Here is a 16,979-nt window from a genome sequence, read left to right as displayed (position 1 = left end):
TTTTTCTTCCTTTTTTCTTACATTTCAGAGTCCTGTATATGGAAACTCACATGAGTCAGTTCAGTCTAGAAGGGTAGTGATTTCTCACAATATGGACAAAGCTCTAAAAGAAGGTAAGGATTAAATGAGAGTATATAATTGTCATGTAAAGCAATTCATTATGTTTGAAAGGGAAAATTGTAATCTCTAACAAATTTATCCTTCTTGTCTGTGTGTAGCCTTAGGAATTTTTCGTCATGGGTTTTTATGATGACTGAATCATATATCTGTATTTCAGTTGAATGGATGGGATTTAAATATTTATTAAGTAGGATTTCCAGGTCATGAAGCTCACTGGCCACGTGGAGCTAGTTCCACCATGTGAAACAAGGGTCTGTCCTCTGCTATCTAAAACGGGTATCAGGAAATACATTTTCTTTCAATATAACCTAGAGAAGGTGTGCTGGGATGAGTGTGCTCAGGCTCATTCATTGACAAACCAGTGAAACAAATTAAGGGGTAGCGGTCGGCCTTTGGAAAGAATGGAGGACATGCCTGTAAAAGTGGTATCGAAAAGGGTTGAAGGCTGGTTGCTGAGGGCACAATATTGTTCATTGTTACATGTAGATGTGGAAATAAGTAGGTGTAATTAGAAATATTGAAATTGAGAAGATATATTTTGATCAAATTAAAGTTCAAATAATTTTAAAATCAGATTTCTAAAAACTCAGTTTCACTTGTAAGTACAGAAAAAGTCTTGAGTTTTTCAAGCAAATACATGGTGTTAGATATGAAGTTGAGAAAACCGAGTAAGTGATACATACTTAAGCAAGTATGTTTACTTTCATAGTTCACAGAAATCACTGTATTAAAATTTGAAGATGAGTGCTATGTAAGTACAGAGACAGTCTGAAATTGTGTGTATGCATAGAATTTTAGAACTTCGGAGACTAAACTTTTAAAATACTTCTTTCTTTTTCTTTCTTTCTTTCTTTTTTTTAATTTACATCCAAGTTAGTTAGCATATAGTGCAACAATGATTTCAGGGGTAGATTCCTTAATGCCCCTTACCCATTTAGCCCATCCCCACTCCCACAACCCCTCCAGTAACCCTCTGTTTGTTCTCCATATTGAAGAGTCTCTTATGTTTTGTCCCCCTCCCTGTTTTTATATTATTTTGCTTCCCTTCCCTTGTGTTCATCTGTTCTGTGTCTTACAGTCCTCATATGGAAGTCACATGATATTTGTCTTTCTCCGACTGACTAATTTTGCTTAGCATGATAGCCTCTAGTTCCATCCACGTAGTTGCAAATGGCAAGATTTCATTCTTTTTGATTGCCGAGTAATACTCCATTGTGTGTGTGTGTGTGTGTGTGTGTGTGTGTGTGTGTGTGTGTATACCACATCTTCTTTATCCATTCATCCATCGATGGACATTTGGGCTCTTTCCATACTTGGCTATTGTTGATAGTGCTGATATAAACACTGGGGTGTGTGTGCCCCTTCGAAACAGCATACCTGTATCCCTTGGATAAATACCTAGTAGTGCAATTGCTGGGTCGTAGGGTAGTTCTGTTTTTAATTTTTTGACGAACCTCCATATTGTTTTCCAGAGTGGCTGCACCCACCAGCAGTGCAAAAGAGATCTTCTTTCTCCGCATCCTTGCCAACATCTGTTGTTGCCTGAGTTGTTAATGTTAGCCATTCTGACAGGTGTGGGGTGGCATCTCATTGTGGTTTTGATTTGTATTTCCCTGATGATGAGTGATGTGGAGCATTTTTTTGTGTGTCGGTTGGCCATCCGGATGTCTTCTTTGGAGAAGTGTCTATTCATGTCTTTTGCCCATTTCTTCACTGGATTATTTGTTTTCTGGGTGTTGAGTTTTGTAAGTTCTTTATAGATTTTGGATACTAACCCTTTATCTGATATGTCGTTTGCAAATATCTTCTCCCATTCCATTGGTTGCCTTTTAGTGTTGCTGATTGTTTCCTTTGCTGTGCAGAAGTAAAATGTTTCTATTAGTCAAGTATGATGACTTTAATAAAAGCCAAATTTAAAATTCAATAATTTTTAATATTCATAATCTCAATATCATGGTTTAAAAATAATTCTTAACTGCTTTTATTGAAGTAAAATTTACATACTTTGAAATGCACAAATCTTAAGTGTACATATAATACAGTAATTTTCATAAATTCGAATAACCATGTAACCAGCACCATTTGCAAACTAAAAAAAATTTTTTTTAATGTTTATTTATTTTTGAGAGAGCATGAGAGTGTTCATGCGAGCAAAGGAGGGGCAGAGACAGAGAGGGAGACAGAGATTCCCAAGTAGGCTTCATGCTGCCAGTGCAGAGGACTGACATGGGGCTCGGGCTCACAAAATGTGAGATCACGACCTGAGCCGAAATCAGGAGTTGGATGCTAAACCACCTGAACCACCTAGGAGCCCTAAACATTTCTATCATTATAGAAAGTTTACCTCTTGTCCCTCTCTAATGAAACCTACTTCCCTGTTCTAATTTCTATCATGGTAGATTAGTTTTGCCTATTCTTAAACTTCAAGAAGTTTGTATGGAATCATACAGGGTGTAGTCTCTTATGCCTGGCTTCTTTTCTTAGCATGTTTTTGTTTTTGTTTTTTTCCCCTCAACATTTATTCATTTTGGAGAGAAAGAGAAACAGAGTGTAAATGGGGGAGGGGCAGAGAGAGAGGGAGATACAGAATCTGAAGCAGGCTCCAGACTCTGAGCTGTCAGCAGAGAGCCTGACATGGGGCTCAAACTCACGAACCGTGAAATCATAACCTGAGCCGAAGTTGGCTGCTTAACCAACTGAGCCACCCAGGCTCCCCATTTCTTAGCATATTTTTAAGATTTACCCTTTTTTTTTTTATATCAGTTCATTCTTTGTTATTACTGAGTGTAGTATTCCATTACACTAATATGACTGTGTCACAATATATTTATCCTTTCTCTTTTTGGACATTTGGGTTGTTTCTAATTTTTTGAAACATATTGAATAAAGTTGCTAAAATCAAGTATTTTTGTGGACATATGTTTTTCATTTGCCTTGGACAAATTCCTAGGAGTAGAATTGCTGGGCCAAGGGTAGTTGTGTGTTTAACTTTGTGGGAAATTGCCAAATAATATTCTAAAGTGGTTATGTCTTTATTTCGACTCTCACTATATATGATTGTTCTGGTTGTTTTTTACATTGTCACCAACATTTACTGTTGTCATTTTATTTTAACTATTCTGATTAATGTAAAACAGAATCTTATTGTGACCTTACGTTGCATGTCTGTGGCGACTAATGATGTTGAGCATCCTTTCATGTGATTTTTGGTCATTTCCATATCTTTACTTGTGATATGTCTGTTCATGTCTTTTTTTAAATAAATTTGTTTAGGGGCGCCTGGGTGGCGCAGTCGGTTAAGCGTCCGACTTCAGCCAGGTCACGATCTCGCGGTCCGTGAGTTCGAGCCCCGCGTCAGGCTCTGGGCTGATGGCTCGGAGCCTGGAGCCTGTTTCCGATTCTGTGTCTCCCTCTCTCTCTGCCCCTCCCCCGTTCATGCTCTGTCTCTCTCTGTCCCAAAAATAAATAAAAAATGTTGAAAAAAAAAATTTAAAAAAAATAAATAAATTTGTTTAACTTACAATAATTTATTTGTTAGGATTTTTAAAGATCTATTCTGGTTTCACATTTCTTGTTAAATATAGATATAGTGAATATTTTCTCCCAGTTTGTAAATTGCCTTTTATTTTTTAAATGTTGCCTTTGAGCAGAAGTTTTTAATTTTGATGACATCTAATTTACCAATCCTTTTTTCTTTCTGTCCTCTAGGTAGGATAATTTTTGTTCATCTGTCTTCAAGTTCATTGACTGTTTTTCTTACATTTTTAGTCTGTCGTTAAGGGTATTCGGTGAAATGTTTTATTTAAATATTGTACTTCTCATGTCTAGAATTTCTATTTGGTTCTTTTGTGTAGTTTTTGGTTCTCTACTGAGATTTCCCCATCTGTCACTTATTATGACCATCTTTATCTGTAATTCCTTGAGCATATTTATATAGCTGCTTTAAAGTATCCTTGTGTGAAGTCCAAAATCTAGGCCATCTTGGAGTTGGTTTCTATTGATTGATTTTTGCTCTTAAGTGTGTGTTACTTTTGTTTGTATGTTTCTTCTCAGGTCTTCTTTTTGATTGTGTCTTGAACAGTGTGGATGCTGCTTTCTAGACATTCTAGTTTCTGTTATTGTCCTCTGAAGAGTGTCAGTTTTTGTTCTAGTATGCAGCTTAATTTTTTAACTGTTCACCTTGGGGATACTTGGTTTTACACATATTTTTAGGGTAGGTTTCTTTGGGTTTTGTCCTTAGTCTATGGTGAATTTCTCAGTCCTGGGACCTAGGCTTAACCCTTCTAGTTCATGTTCCCTACACAGTTTCAGTGGCAAGTCCATGGTCACATCTCTAGCAGGGCAGGATTCCAGCTCTGCGGTGGACAACAGTTCAAGTATGTGCTCAGCTACTTCAGCCATCTAGCTCTTGCTTTGAACTGGTCTCTTTGCAGTCATACTTCCATACATGTGTAGGACATAATCAACAATGGGTTTGAGAGTTTGTAATCCAGAATTTGTGGCTCCATCCTTGTTTGTGCTTCCTGCATTTATTTTCAGCTGCTTTGGCAGTTCCTAACTCTGTTTCTGATATCTTAGATTAAAGTAAAAAACAGATGTTCATTCTAAGTTTGAACTGCCTTGGGGCAATTGGGTGGCTCAATCAGTTAAGTGTCCGACTTTAGTTCAGGTCATGATCTCACAGTTTGTGAGTTCGAGCCCTGTGTCGGGCTCTGTGGTGACAGCTCGGAGCCTGGAGCCTGCTTTGGATTCTGTGTCTCCCTGTCTCTGCCCCTCCCTTGCTCACATGCTGTCTCTCTTTCTCTCTCAAAAATAAATAAACATTAAAAAAAAAAATAAGTTTGAACTGCTTTGTGTCTCTAGGACTGTTGAGTGCTTCAGGGGAAAGTTACATAAACATGACTTATACCAGCGCTAGTCCCTTCTATTGGTAGATTTTTCCCTTCAGTTTCTCTGACTTTGCTTTCTGGTGCCTTTAAATAGTTCTTTAATATTTTTTCTCTAGAGTTCACAGTTGTTTTCTATAGGAAGGTTAGTCTGATATAAGCTTCTTCCACGACTGGAATTGGAACTCTCTTTTTTTCTTTTAATTGTGGTAAAATTCATAATGTAAAATTTACCAACTTAACCATTTTAAAGTGTATAGGTCAGTAGTGTTAAGTACATTTTCATTTCTGTGTAAAGTTTTTCGAACTCTTTTCATCTTGCAAGACTGAAACTCTATACCTATTCAATAATTTCCACTCCCCCATTCCCTCAGATCGTGGTAATCAGCACTCTACTTTCTTTGTCCATGAATTTGACTTTAGGTACCACATATAAGTGAAATCAAATAGTATCTGTCCTTTTGTGTTTAGCATATTTACTTCTTTTTAAGTAAATTTTTATTTTACATATTTACTATATTTACATAATGTTCTCAAGATCAGTCCATGTTGTAGCATGTGTCAGAATTTCCTGTTTTAACGTTGACGAATACTCCGTTTTATGTCTATAACCAGATAGTTTTTTTTTTTTAAGATTTCATCTTTTTCAGTAAACTGTCCACCCAATGTGAACTTATGACCCCATGATCAGGAGTCACCTGCTGTCCCGACTGAGCCAGCCGGGCACCTCCTGTAACCACATTTTCTTTATCTATTCATCAGTGGACATCTGGGTTGCTTCCGCTTTTTGTTGTAGTGAATATGCTGCTGTGAACATGGGTGTCTCTTTAATTTTTTAAGACTGTAAAGTTTCTCTGTCCTTAAACGTGGCATATTTATCTACCATGGACCAATTTGTTTCAGAATACTTATGGAACAGAAAAGACCAGGGCTGAGGCCTAGTTGACAAAAACCAAAACAGAATGAAACCAAAAAACCCAAAAACCACATTATCCTCAGGCTACTTTCTGAACAATGATTTATTTCAAAAGAACAATATTATCCAAAGCCTTTGGGTAAGAGGTTTAGTTAATTACACTTTGGTACAAGAATTTTTTTTCTTTTTTTTTTTTTTTTTAGCATTTATTTATTATTATTATTTTTAAGGTTTATTCATTTTTCAGAGACAGACACAGCGTGAACAGGGGAGGGGCAGAGAGAGAGGGAGACACAGAATCCGAAACAGGCTCCAGGCTCTGAGCTGTCAGCACAGAGCCCAATGCGGGTCCTGAACTCAGAAACCTCAGGATCATGACCTGAGCTGAAGTCGGACACTTAACCGACTGAGCCACCCAGGCTCCCCAAACGTTTATTATTGAGAGACAGAGAGCCTGAGCATGGGAGGGGCAGAGAGAGGAGAAGAACAGAATCTGAAGCGGGCTTCAGGTTCTGAGCTGTCAGCACAGCCTGACGCGGGGCTCAAACTCAGAAACTGCAAGATCATGACCTGAGCCAAAGTTGGACGCTTAACCGACTGAGCCACCCAGGTGCCTCTTCACTATATTCTTAATGTTTACAATTTCCTCTCCTTTGTTTTAAGCAAAATGATTTTCAGTGAAGTTGAATATTATATTATCTACCAAAAGAAGAGCTAAAGGCTGCTATAAAGTTGGTCATGAGAGTAAAATGGATGCATTTGTCAGTCGTCAAAAACAACAGTAAACTAGGGGCGCCTGGGTGGCTCAGTCAGTTAAATGCTCGACTCTTGATTTCAGCTCAGGTCATATTCTCATGTGGGTTCGAACCCCACGTCACACTTGCTTCTAGATTTATCCTACTTTGTTGCCCTAAATCCTCCTTTTATATTAATGTAACTAAAGTTCCAATCATGTTATTCCATTTTATGTAATCTTCAGTGATTCCTTTTTACCTGCTTATTTCTTTGAGAGCAGTCTAGAACATAGATTTGATAATAGCACTTAAATTTTTGTTGGCTAGTGTTATGTGTTTAGAAGAAAGACTCTTTGCTTGGCAGTGAGGATAAGTTGTTCTTTCTCATTGTGGTTTGTTATATTATTTGAACTTATTTCTTTTAAAAAAATTTATTTTTTGAGAGAGTGAGTGTGTAAGCAGAGGAAAAGGGAGAGAGAGAATCTTAAACAAGGTCTACACTCAGCGTGGAGCTCAATCTGGAACTTGATCCCATGACCCTGGGATCATACATGACCTGAGTCGAAATCAAGACTCAGATACTCAACTGAGCTACCCAGGCGCCCCTATGCTTATTTGTTAATATAGACCATAAAATAATTTTATCATGAATTTCTGTATCTCTTCAAATTGACCCATAGAGCATATTTGAAAATAATTTGTTCATATATGGACTTGTGTAAATGAGTGTAGCTATGTAATAGATACTTAGAATCATGGCTTTGTTTCATACTTTTTCTTTTTTTTGCCCAACTTGGGGCTCAAACTTATGACCCTGAGATCAAGAGACATAGGCTTTACTGACTGAGCCAGCCAAGTGCCCTTGTTTCATACTTTTTATATTTGTTATATTTTTATAATACTTAGCTTAAAGAGGTACTGATAGAGATTGATAGAGATTTGTTAGTGGGACAGGTATGTGTTCTGTTACTGAGTTCAGATTTTTGCCAATACTCATTTTTATCAATTTGTAACCAAAATGTATTATTGGAAGAGTATTTTAGAGCTGTATTAGTTAGCATGTACAATGTGGTTAACAAACGTAATGGGACATTATGTAGATGAATATGCCATTCACATAAATCCTTTAGTATACTAAGATCTTGTTTTAAAGATCTCAAGTCTCTTAAAATTGCTTTTAATTTCCTTCTATAATTTGAAAGCAAATTTTAACGAAAGGAAAAGTGCTTCTATTTCCCAAATGTTTTTGGTTGTAGATTTATTTGCTACTAGTTAGAAACTCTATGGCCTGAAAACTTTGTTTAATGAAAGAGTAAGGGAGAAAGAGTTGCAAATGAACAAATTTAGCAGCGTTTTGTTGTCAAGGTGGCTCTTACCATGTTCTGATAGCTTGGCATTGAGATGTCCAGGAGAAGGATCTAAAGGACTTGTAGACAAGGGCCTGTGGTGGTTACATAATTCAGCCCACCATCTCAGGAAGTAATTTTTTTGTGTCATCCTTGTCCATTGGCTATCTGGCTTGTTTAAAGTTCCCTCTGATGGAATATTCACCATCTAATGTGAATCTTGAATAGCTTTAATGTTTTTTATTCAGTTCCTTCTTATGTTGAACAGAAGAAACAACTTCTTGTGACTTCCAAGTCTGTTTGGTCCTAATAATGCCTTCTAGGGCAATTTTTAAACGTGTAGGCATTTGTGTATTTTTTCATATAAATAATGTTTTAAACAAGCTGGATGTCCACTGGGCAAGGAAGCTGTTTCAGATTTCTCATGTCTTTCACTCCTGTGACTTGTTTAGTTCACCTTAATGTGGAACCATTGTGTGCTGAGTAGAGTGTTTGACTTGCCACCTATTTGACTTTGAGCAAGTTATTTCACTTCTTGGAGTCTCAGTTTCCTGAGAGGATTAGCTCAGTTAGTGTGTAGGAACAATGATCTATTTGTTGCCAATAAATAAGATTATAGGATTAACCTATTCCTGTTTTTGCTGTAATTTCTTAAATATCTGGGTCAGAAACTTTTCCTGTTTTCTCCTAAATGGAATAATCCATTTAGGAATGAGATGTGACTACTTTTTTTAAAATCTAGAAAACATAACCATTTTTTTTAAAATTTTTTTTTTTCAACGTTTTTTATTTATTTTTGGGACAGAGAGAGACAGAGCATGAACGGGGGAGGGGCAGAGAGAGAGGGAGACACAGAATCGGAAACAGGCTCCAGGCTCCGAGCCATCAGTCCAGAGCCCGACGCGGGGCTCGAACTCACGGACCGCGAGATCGTGACCTGGCTGAAGTCGGACGCTTAACCGACTGCGCCACCCAGGCGCCCCCCATTTTTTAAAAAAAGTTTGTTTATTTTTGAGAGAGAGAGAGCGAGCGTGGGGAGGGTCAGACAGAGAGGGAGACTGAGAATCCCAAGCAGGCTCCACACTGTTAGTGCAGAGCCTGATGTGGGCCTCAAACTCTTGAATCGTGAGATCATGACATGAGCCAAAATCAAGAGTCGGACGCTTAACCGACTGAGCCACCCAGGCACCCTAGAACACATAACAGCCGTTAGTTGAAATTAATATCTGAAAGTGAGCAGAAAATAGCCAAAATGTTTAGGAGATGATTAATTTGTTGGATTTGCGTTTATTTTGCCTTATCTTTTGTGTCCAGTGGATATGTATCTATTCTACCTTCCATACTGGGAGTTTATAATACTAGAATTAAATACTTATTTAATGAAAAATGAACGATTGAGGTAGTGTCTTCCCCCCCCCCCCCCATGCCTCCCCCATTAGTCTTTGGCAAGTAATGGTTCTCAGCTGTAAGGCTTAGCTATCTTAAGTATCTTATCACTAAGGCCAGTGGAATCACTAGGAGAATTTAGCTAAACCTTTGTACCTATGCGTCTGTGAACAAAATTCTTGGTGCTCTATACATGTTTTTGACCTATGAGATTTAAGATGCTATTTTGTAAATTATTATAAATCTATAATGCAGACATTCTGGAAATGTGGAAAAGCATTGGATACACTTTCACAGTTGATATTCTGAGAAAAAAGCTGTCACAGAATATTAAAACAAGAATGGTGTTTTCTTTGACTTGCGGGCTGTTGCCTATATTTGGAATCCTCACACAGGATGAATACTGATCCTGAGCTGGGGGTTCCATTTGTGACTCAGTTTTCTAGGAAATATGACCCCCACCTTCCCCCACTAAGCGCATTTAAAATTGGTGTGTAGTGGCCAAGATGAGTAAAATGAGCAACAAATCCTGGAATGCACAGGTATTTGAGAATTATAGGTTAGCCTTTTGTAGGCCAGCTGTGAAGTAAATCAGGATCCCAAGTTACATTTTGCTCCATAGGATTCCTGGGGACAAAGCAAAGCAAGAGGATGAACTATTATCTGAGATGACGTAAGGTCATATCAAAATTAAGCCAAATCAAGTGGTATTTGAAGAAGGAAAGAAAAAAAACCTTGAGAAATAAGCAGTGCTTAAAATATAGTACAGGTGTCCTTGAGCTGGAACATGAGTATGTGTTTTTCTCTTGGGGGAATTGCCACTTAAGCCCAGTACCATTTTTATTTTTCAGTCTTTATCTTCCTTCTCTATGGACTTGAGCTGCCCTGAGCAGTACAGTGACTTCTGTACAGAAGTGGTAATGGAGTATGTGGCTAGTCCAAATTAAGATGTGCTAGAAGTATAAAATATATACCAGATTGTGAAGACTTAGTATGGAAAAGAATTTCATCAATATATAGTATTGAATATGTATTGAAATCCTAATATTTTAGATATATTAGATGAAATATATTATTGAAATTTAACTGTTTCTTTTTCCCTTTTTTTTTTTTTTTTTTTTACTAATTTTTAAAAAAATGTTTATTACTGAGAGACAGAGACAGAGCATGACCATGGGAGGGACAGAGACAGGGAGAGACACAGAATCCAAAGAAGGTTCCAGGCTGTGAGCTGTCAGCACAGAGCCTAACGTGAGGCCCGAACTCACAAACCGAGAGATCATGACCTGAGCCGTAGTCAGACACTTAACGTACTGAAACAGCCAGGCACTCCTCTTTTTCCCTTTTTAATGTGGCTACTAGGCACTTAAAATTACATTATGTGACTCTTCTTTTTCTGTTGGATAGCACTGGTCTAGAGCTCAGGTTTTTTATTCCTAAGGCATAAAATTGGTACAGAATTAAGAAAAGAGAGACTAGAAATCTTCCAAAGAAAGTGGTCAGCTACAGATGCTGAGCCTGGCGTGATACTTGACTTAGGGGATTCTTCCTGCGTTAGTTGGGGTCTCACTAAGAGACAGAAACCACATAGTACATGAACAAGAAAGTTTAATATAAAGTTTTATTAACTTATAAAGGGACTTAGCTACTGAGAGATAAAGAGAACTCCAAAGAATACAAGAAGAGCAGATAATGGGAGCAATCACTACCCCTAGGGCCAAGCAGAGCACGTTAAGGAGGGACACATTGGAAGAGGGTTCTTCCTTCACCCTGGAGCTGAGATCCGGGCTTGACGGGAGAGGGCACAGCTGTGGCTGTGGTGGAGCGGTTTGGGGAGACACCACAGGTGACAGGAAGCCACCCCCAGGGTGCTAGCACAATTCTCTGGGCAGCTGCCCTCTGAGTGCCATTGGAATCTGCTGGGGGTGGGGTGGGGTGAGTGCCATCTGGTGTCCCACATGCTGCTGCGTGCAGCACGCTGCAGGGGCAATCGGAGAGGAATACACGGGAACCAGGAGAGGAAGCCCCTTCCTCCTCCACAGTCACTCCAGCATCCTCTCCCGGTAAATCTTGACATGATCTGGGTTGGCAAAGAAGAAATGTTTACGAGGTCCATCTCCAGTATCCTAAAGCAGGGCAAAAAAGGGTGCATTTGGAGCAGAGAGGCAATAAACTGATGACTGGCATGCTCCATAAGTGTGTTGCCACTGTGTAAGATGCTCTGTTGTTTTGACAAGTTTAGATAGTTTGGCTCCAAGGTAGAATATTTAAAAATTGGGCCATCTATGAATTTTGAGGACAGATGGTCACCACAATCCTAGAATTTTAGTTCGATGAGAATCTCTTTTATTTTGAAATATTTTAGGAAAGATTATGCCTTCTCTTGTTTTGTTATCTACTCTCTTTATATTTTAAACAGTGAATGTTAAAGAGTAGCTTCCAGTAGAAATGCTGTCTTGGTATTTCATTAAAGTTTTACTCCTTGCTCTGTTTATTCCTGGTAGTGTTTGACTACAGTTACAGAGATTACATTCTGTCCTGGTATGGAAATCTCAGCAGAGACGAGGGGCAGCTTTACCATCTGCTCTTGGAAGACTTTTGGGAAATTGCCAGGCAACTGCGCCACAGACTGAGCCACGTGGATGTGGTTAAAGTCGTCTGCAATGATGTTGTAAGAACTTTACTCGCTCATTTCTGTGACCTGAAAGCTGCAAATGCCAGGTAACTGTTTGAATATGAACAACCTCCCCCACTTTTTTTCCACATTAAAATATTTTTCTTTTGTAGAAAGGGGTCAAAGTCAAGATAAAACTCTAGAATTTTCTGCCTTCTTGTTGGCACTTGGCTTGAAATGTACATATGTTGAGGGGTAATAATTATAGTGTGCTGATAGAGAGGTTTTTTTTTTTTAGTATTAGGAGTACCTATACTGTGAAAAGTGTCTGTGAATTTACAATTTTTTGGATAAGTTTAGAATTCATGTTTCTTTTTGTGAGTCCTGTGTTAAGAGCTCTGTCTCATCATAGTGTCCTGAAAATTGACTATTATTTATTGACTATTTATTATTACTACTACTTTTATTCTGAAATACCAACTTCCTTATTTTAGTTTAATTCCTTTTTTTTTTTTTTTTTTTTTTTTTTTTTTTTTTTTTTTTTACATTTTCTTTTTTTTTTTAAATTTACATCCAAGTTACTTAGCATATGGTGCAATAATTTCAGGAGCAGAATCCAGTGAGTGATCCCCTAAATAAACACCCAGTGCTCATCCCAGCGAGTGTCCTCCTTAATGCCCCTTGCCCAGCCCTCTTTAGGAATCTCCTATGGTTTGTCCCCCTCCCTGTTTTTATATTATTTTTGCTTCCCTTTCCTTATGTTCATCTGTTTTGTATCTTAAATTCCACCTGTGAGTGAAGTCCTATGATATTTGTCTTTCTCTAATTTTGCTTAGCATAATACCCTCTAGTTCTATTCATGTAGTTGCAAATGGCAAGATTTCACTCTTTTTGATTGCTAATATTCCGTTTTATATATATACCACATCTTCATTATCCATTCATCAGTTGATGGACATTTGCGTTCTTTCCATACATTAGCTATGGTCAATAGTGCTGCTATGAACATTGGAGTGCATGTGCCCCTTTGAAACAGCACTCTTGTATCCTTTGGATAAATACCTAGTAGTGCAATTGCTGGGTTGTAGGGTAGTTCTATTTTTAATGTTTTGAGGAACCTCCACACTGTTTTCTAGAGTGGCTGCACCAGTTTGCATTCCTACCAGCAATGCAAAAGGGTTCCTCTTTCTCCCCATCCTTGCCAATATCTATTGTTTCCTGAGTGGTTAATTTTAGCCATTCTGACCGACATGAGGTGGTATCTCATTGTGGTTTTGATTTGTATTTCCCTGATGATGAGTGATGTTGAGCATGTTTTCATGTGTCTGTTGGCCATCTGGATGTCTTCTTTGGAAAAGTGTTTGTTCATGTTTTTTGCTCATTTCTTCACTGGATTGTTTTTTTGGGTGTTCGGTTTGGTAAGTTCTTTATAGATTTTGGATACTAACCCTTTATCGATATGTCCTTTGCAAATATCTTCTCCCATTCTGTCGGTTACCTTTTAGTTTTAATGGTTGTTTCCTTCACTGTGTAGAAGCTTTTTATCTTGATGAGGTCCCAATAGTTCATTTTTGCTTTTGTTTCCCTTGCCTCTGGAGACATGCTGAGTAAGAAGTTGCTGTGGCCAAGGTCAAAGAAGTTATTGCCTGCTTTCTCCTCTAGGATTTTGATGGCTTCCTGTGTTACATTTAGGTCTTTCACCTATTTTGAGTTTATTTTTGTGTATGTGTAAGAAAGTGGTCCAGGTTCATTCTTCTGCATGTCACTGTCCAGTTTTCCCAACACCATTCCCAGGTGCCCCTGAATGTCCCATTATTGAGTGAGTGCAAAAATGCTGAATTATGGCATTTCTAACTTGCACGTAAAGGTCGTCTTATTTAAAGGAGTGGCCTTCTGCCTGTTTGGATATGGAGTCAGTAGGAGAGGCGCTCCTTACAGTTAATGCGGCCTGTTCTCACTGATACTATTCTATCTCTACTTTCAGGGAAGAGGGAGGGTATCTGACAGACACACAGGAGGATGAATAAGCACTGGCATCCTTATTGGGCAGGTGGTAACTGCTGTTCTCTCCTAAGAAGCCCTGCTGTGTGAATTTACCAGCGAGCAGCCCTCTTTTGCCCTGTGCTGTTGCTCATTGGGGCCCAGCTGGTAAATGTCATTGTCCAGCAGCAGCTCTCTGTTCCCGGCTATATTGCCTCTTTCTAGGAATCATTTTCTCTCCCAGAGTCTACCTGGCACAGGTTTATGAGATCAACATTTACAGAGCCATCTCATGCCTATTACTTTCCAGCTTGCTGCCCTCAGTGTGTTGCAGTTTTTAAAAACCTGTGACCCATAGTAGGAAATACATTTTCTAATGTGACCTAATTTCATAAAACAGTACCTTTGTTACCTGTGATAACTGATACCTTTTTGTTAACTTTCTTTTTTTTTTTTTAATGGTGTTGGGGACGAACTAAATTTTATTTTATTCCTTGTGGCTCACAACCTAGGTTTGAAAAAATTACTGTAGAGCAGTGGTTCTCAGATTTTTTTGGTCTCAGGTCCCCTCTATACTCTTAAAAGTTACTGAAAACCTTTAAAAGCACTTTATGTGGGCCCTATCTCATGGGGAACTGGAGCCAGGTTGTACTGCGTTTGCAAGAGCTGACTGTGCACGTCTCTTCCCTACTTTGAGATCAATGGCATCACCTTGTTAGCTTGTAATTGGCCATGGTGGGAGTATTTACACAGTGCAATGGGCCAGTACTACAAATCAGAGTGTTTTCCCCCTTGGGGAGCCACTTGTTAAACCTAATACCACCTCCCCTCTTGTTAGACTACCAATATTTACCGTATCAGATATTAAAAGTAAGAAATTTTTAAAGTGCATGAATACACAATACACTTCCCATTAGCCAGTAGAGTGATGTCGGCCCGCATCAGGTAGCCTCTAGAAGCTCCCCGATGCCTCTGAGAACAGGAGTGAAAAAGACAAGTGACATTTTGTACTGCACATAGGGGTCCCCAGACCACCCTTGGCAAACTGCTGTTGCTAGAGAAAGCAGCTTCCAGTAAGGGCGTATGGGAACAAATAGGGAAAATGAGAGAATGAGGACTCTTGGCTTATATCCCTGGCGTCTCAAAAGCTTCAGCCTCTCCTTTTGAGTGTTTAGCAACCCCTTAGAGCTTCTGCTGGTTTGCTGTGGTATCTGTTGTATAAAGTGCTTCTTTGTTCTGCCTGGCAGATACTGTCCAAGACTTGTTTGAACTCCGCAGAAGCTCATTTTAAAGTATTTACATTATGGTCCAGTAGAAGACAGTACTTTAAATCCATGGTTTATTCCAGTTGGAAGACTGATAGATTTAAGTTTGGGAGAAGAGCAAGTGGTTGGAGAAATTTAGTATTTTTGTGATTATCTAATTTGAACATGAACACATATTTTTCATGGAGATGTTTGCCAGCTTCTGAAATTACTGCTTTTGTGACTAATATATTATGTTTATATATATATATGTGTATATATATACACACATATATATACACATATATATATACACATATATATATATACACACATATATATATATGTATTCTACCCAATCTATTTTGTGACTAATATATTTTGTGACTAAGATATTATGGGTAAAGCATTGCAATAATAGAAACAGAGAATTGATTCCATTTTAGAAACGCCTTCTCCCTGGGCTTCTAGTTTTCTTATACCAGATTTATTTTGCTGAGATCTGGGCTGTGCCCAGAAGCTCTAGTTGATGATTTTTATTAAAGAAAAAAAAAAAAATCCACTCTATCCTAGTATTATAGATATTTGAAAAAGTGCCAGTAGGTTACGGGTGTTTTTCATGTAGATGATTGTGCCCTGGAAGTGAACCACAGAGAACTCCTATCTGTGCATTATCTTCTACAAATCACTCAGTGAGACTTGCAGACATTGTGTCCAGGTTTGATGGCTGTGTCTACACTTGCCTGCTCCAGGTAAACAGTGCCCTCGTCCTAGAAATCTCTATTGGTGTGCAGATATCTGTTGGCTGTAAAATGATTTTGGCAGCCTGGGAAGCACCCAATTGAATTGGCCACTGTCAGACAAGGGAATAATAAATTGCATTAATAAAAACAACACAATACACTGGTTGACTGTTAGGGAATTGTGTGGAGGCAGCTTTCCAGTCAGCTCATATTTATTTCCAGGCCGACATTCTGTTGCTTTGTAAACCCAGATCACATTTAATTCTTGCCTCTGCTGCTTCTTCCTTTGTCCCATCTGTCTGGTTCCAGCATGTTTCAGAAAAATCTAAAACTGATTTTTCGTATGCTGTTTAATCAATAGCATCTTTAATTTCATATTCTTCTTACAATGTCTTTGTGTTTTGTTTACTAGTCAAGCACAGGCATGCTAAGGGGGAAAATAATTTTTATTAATGTATTCTGTCTTTATCTCCCCCCCCCCCCCCCCGCCCTTTCATCTTTGCAGTCATTGATTATAGAGCAGTATAAAGAGTCTGGACTTGAGAGTCAGGCAGAATAAGGGAGTTATTTCTACTATTTATTACCTCTGGCTTTAGACTATTCACGTAACCACTCAGATCCTCAGTATTCTCATCTATGAAATGGTGATGATGGTATCTGCTTCTTGGTGTAGGTGGGAAGATTTAGTAATGTACATAGGAAACTTATAAAAAGCTAATGTTTGCTCGCTCAAGGAATGAGAACCCACATGTAAGTAGTAGGAATTGCAGTAAACAAATGATTGATCCGCACCGGCACAGGAGGATGCTGCCTGGATGAAGAAGGCTCATGGTCACCTCCTGACCCAGAAGTAGCCAGGTGCTTCGAGACTTTTTCTTGGATTCTCAAACAGTACCTGATGTCCACTGACTAGAGGGCATGGTGGGAATATCCTGCTTGGAGTGAACAGAGGGATTCCAGGGAAGCATTTGCCTCTCCTTTTTCCATAGATCGAGCTTGTTTGACTAGCT

General features: G+C 38.6%; 1 protein-coding gene across 10 annotated transcripts in view; it reads left to right on the top strand.

Moving 5' to 3' along the window:
• Nucleotides 1-16,979, top strand: part of SNX25 (sorting nexin 25) — a 135,281-nt gene that overhangs the window by 28,287 nt on the left and 90,015 nt on the right. For all 10 annotated transcript variants that reach the window (XR_007458188.1, XR_007458187.1, XR_007458189.1 and 7 more), the window contains exons 2-3: nucleotides 29-113; nucleotides 11,893-12,109. Coding sequence is in view for 7 of the 10 variants with exons in the window: in XM_049632537.1 (XP_049488494.1) it covers nucleotides 29-113; nucleotides 11,893-12,109 (302 nt within the window). In the remaining 3 variants the exon portion in view is untranslated. The remainder of the gene's footprint in view (nucleotides 1-28; nucleotides 114-11,892; nucleotides 12,110-16,979) is intronic.

Source organism: Panthera uncia, chromosome B1 (genome assembly GCF_023721935.1).
Source record: "Panthera uncia isolate 11264 chromosome B1, Puncia_PCG_1.0, whole genome shotgun sequence".
NCBI classification, from domain to species: domain Eukaryota; kingdom Metazoa; phylum Chordata; class Mammalia; order Carnivora; family Felidae; genus Panthera; species Panthera uncia.
This window is presented reverse-complemented; position numbering and strand designations above follow the sequence as displayed.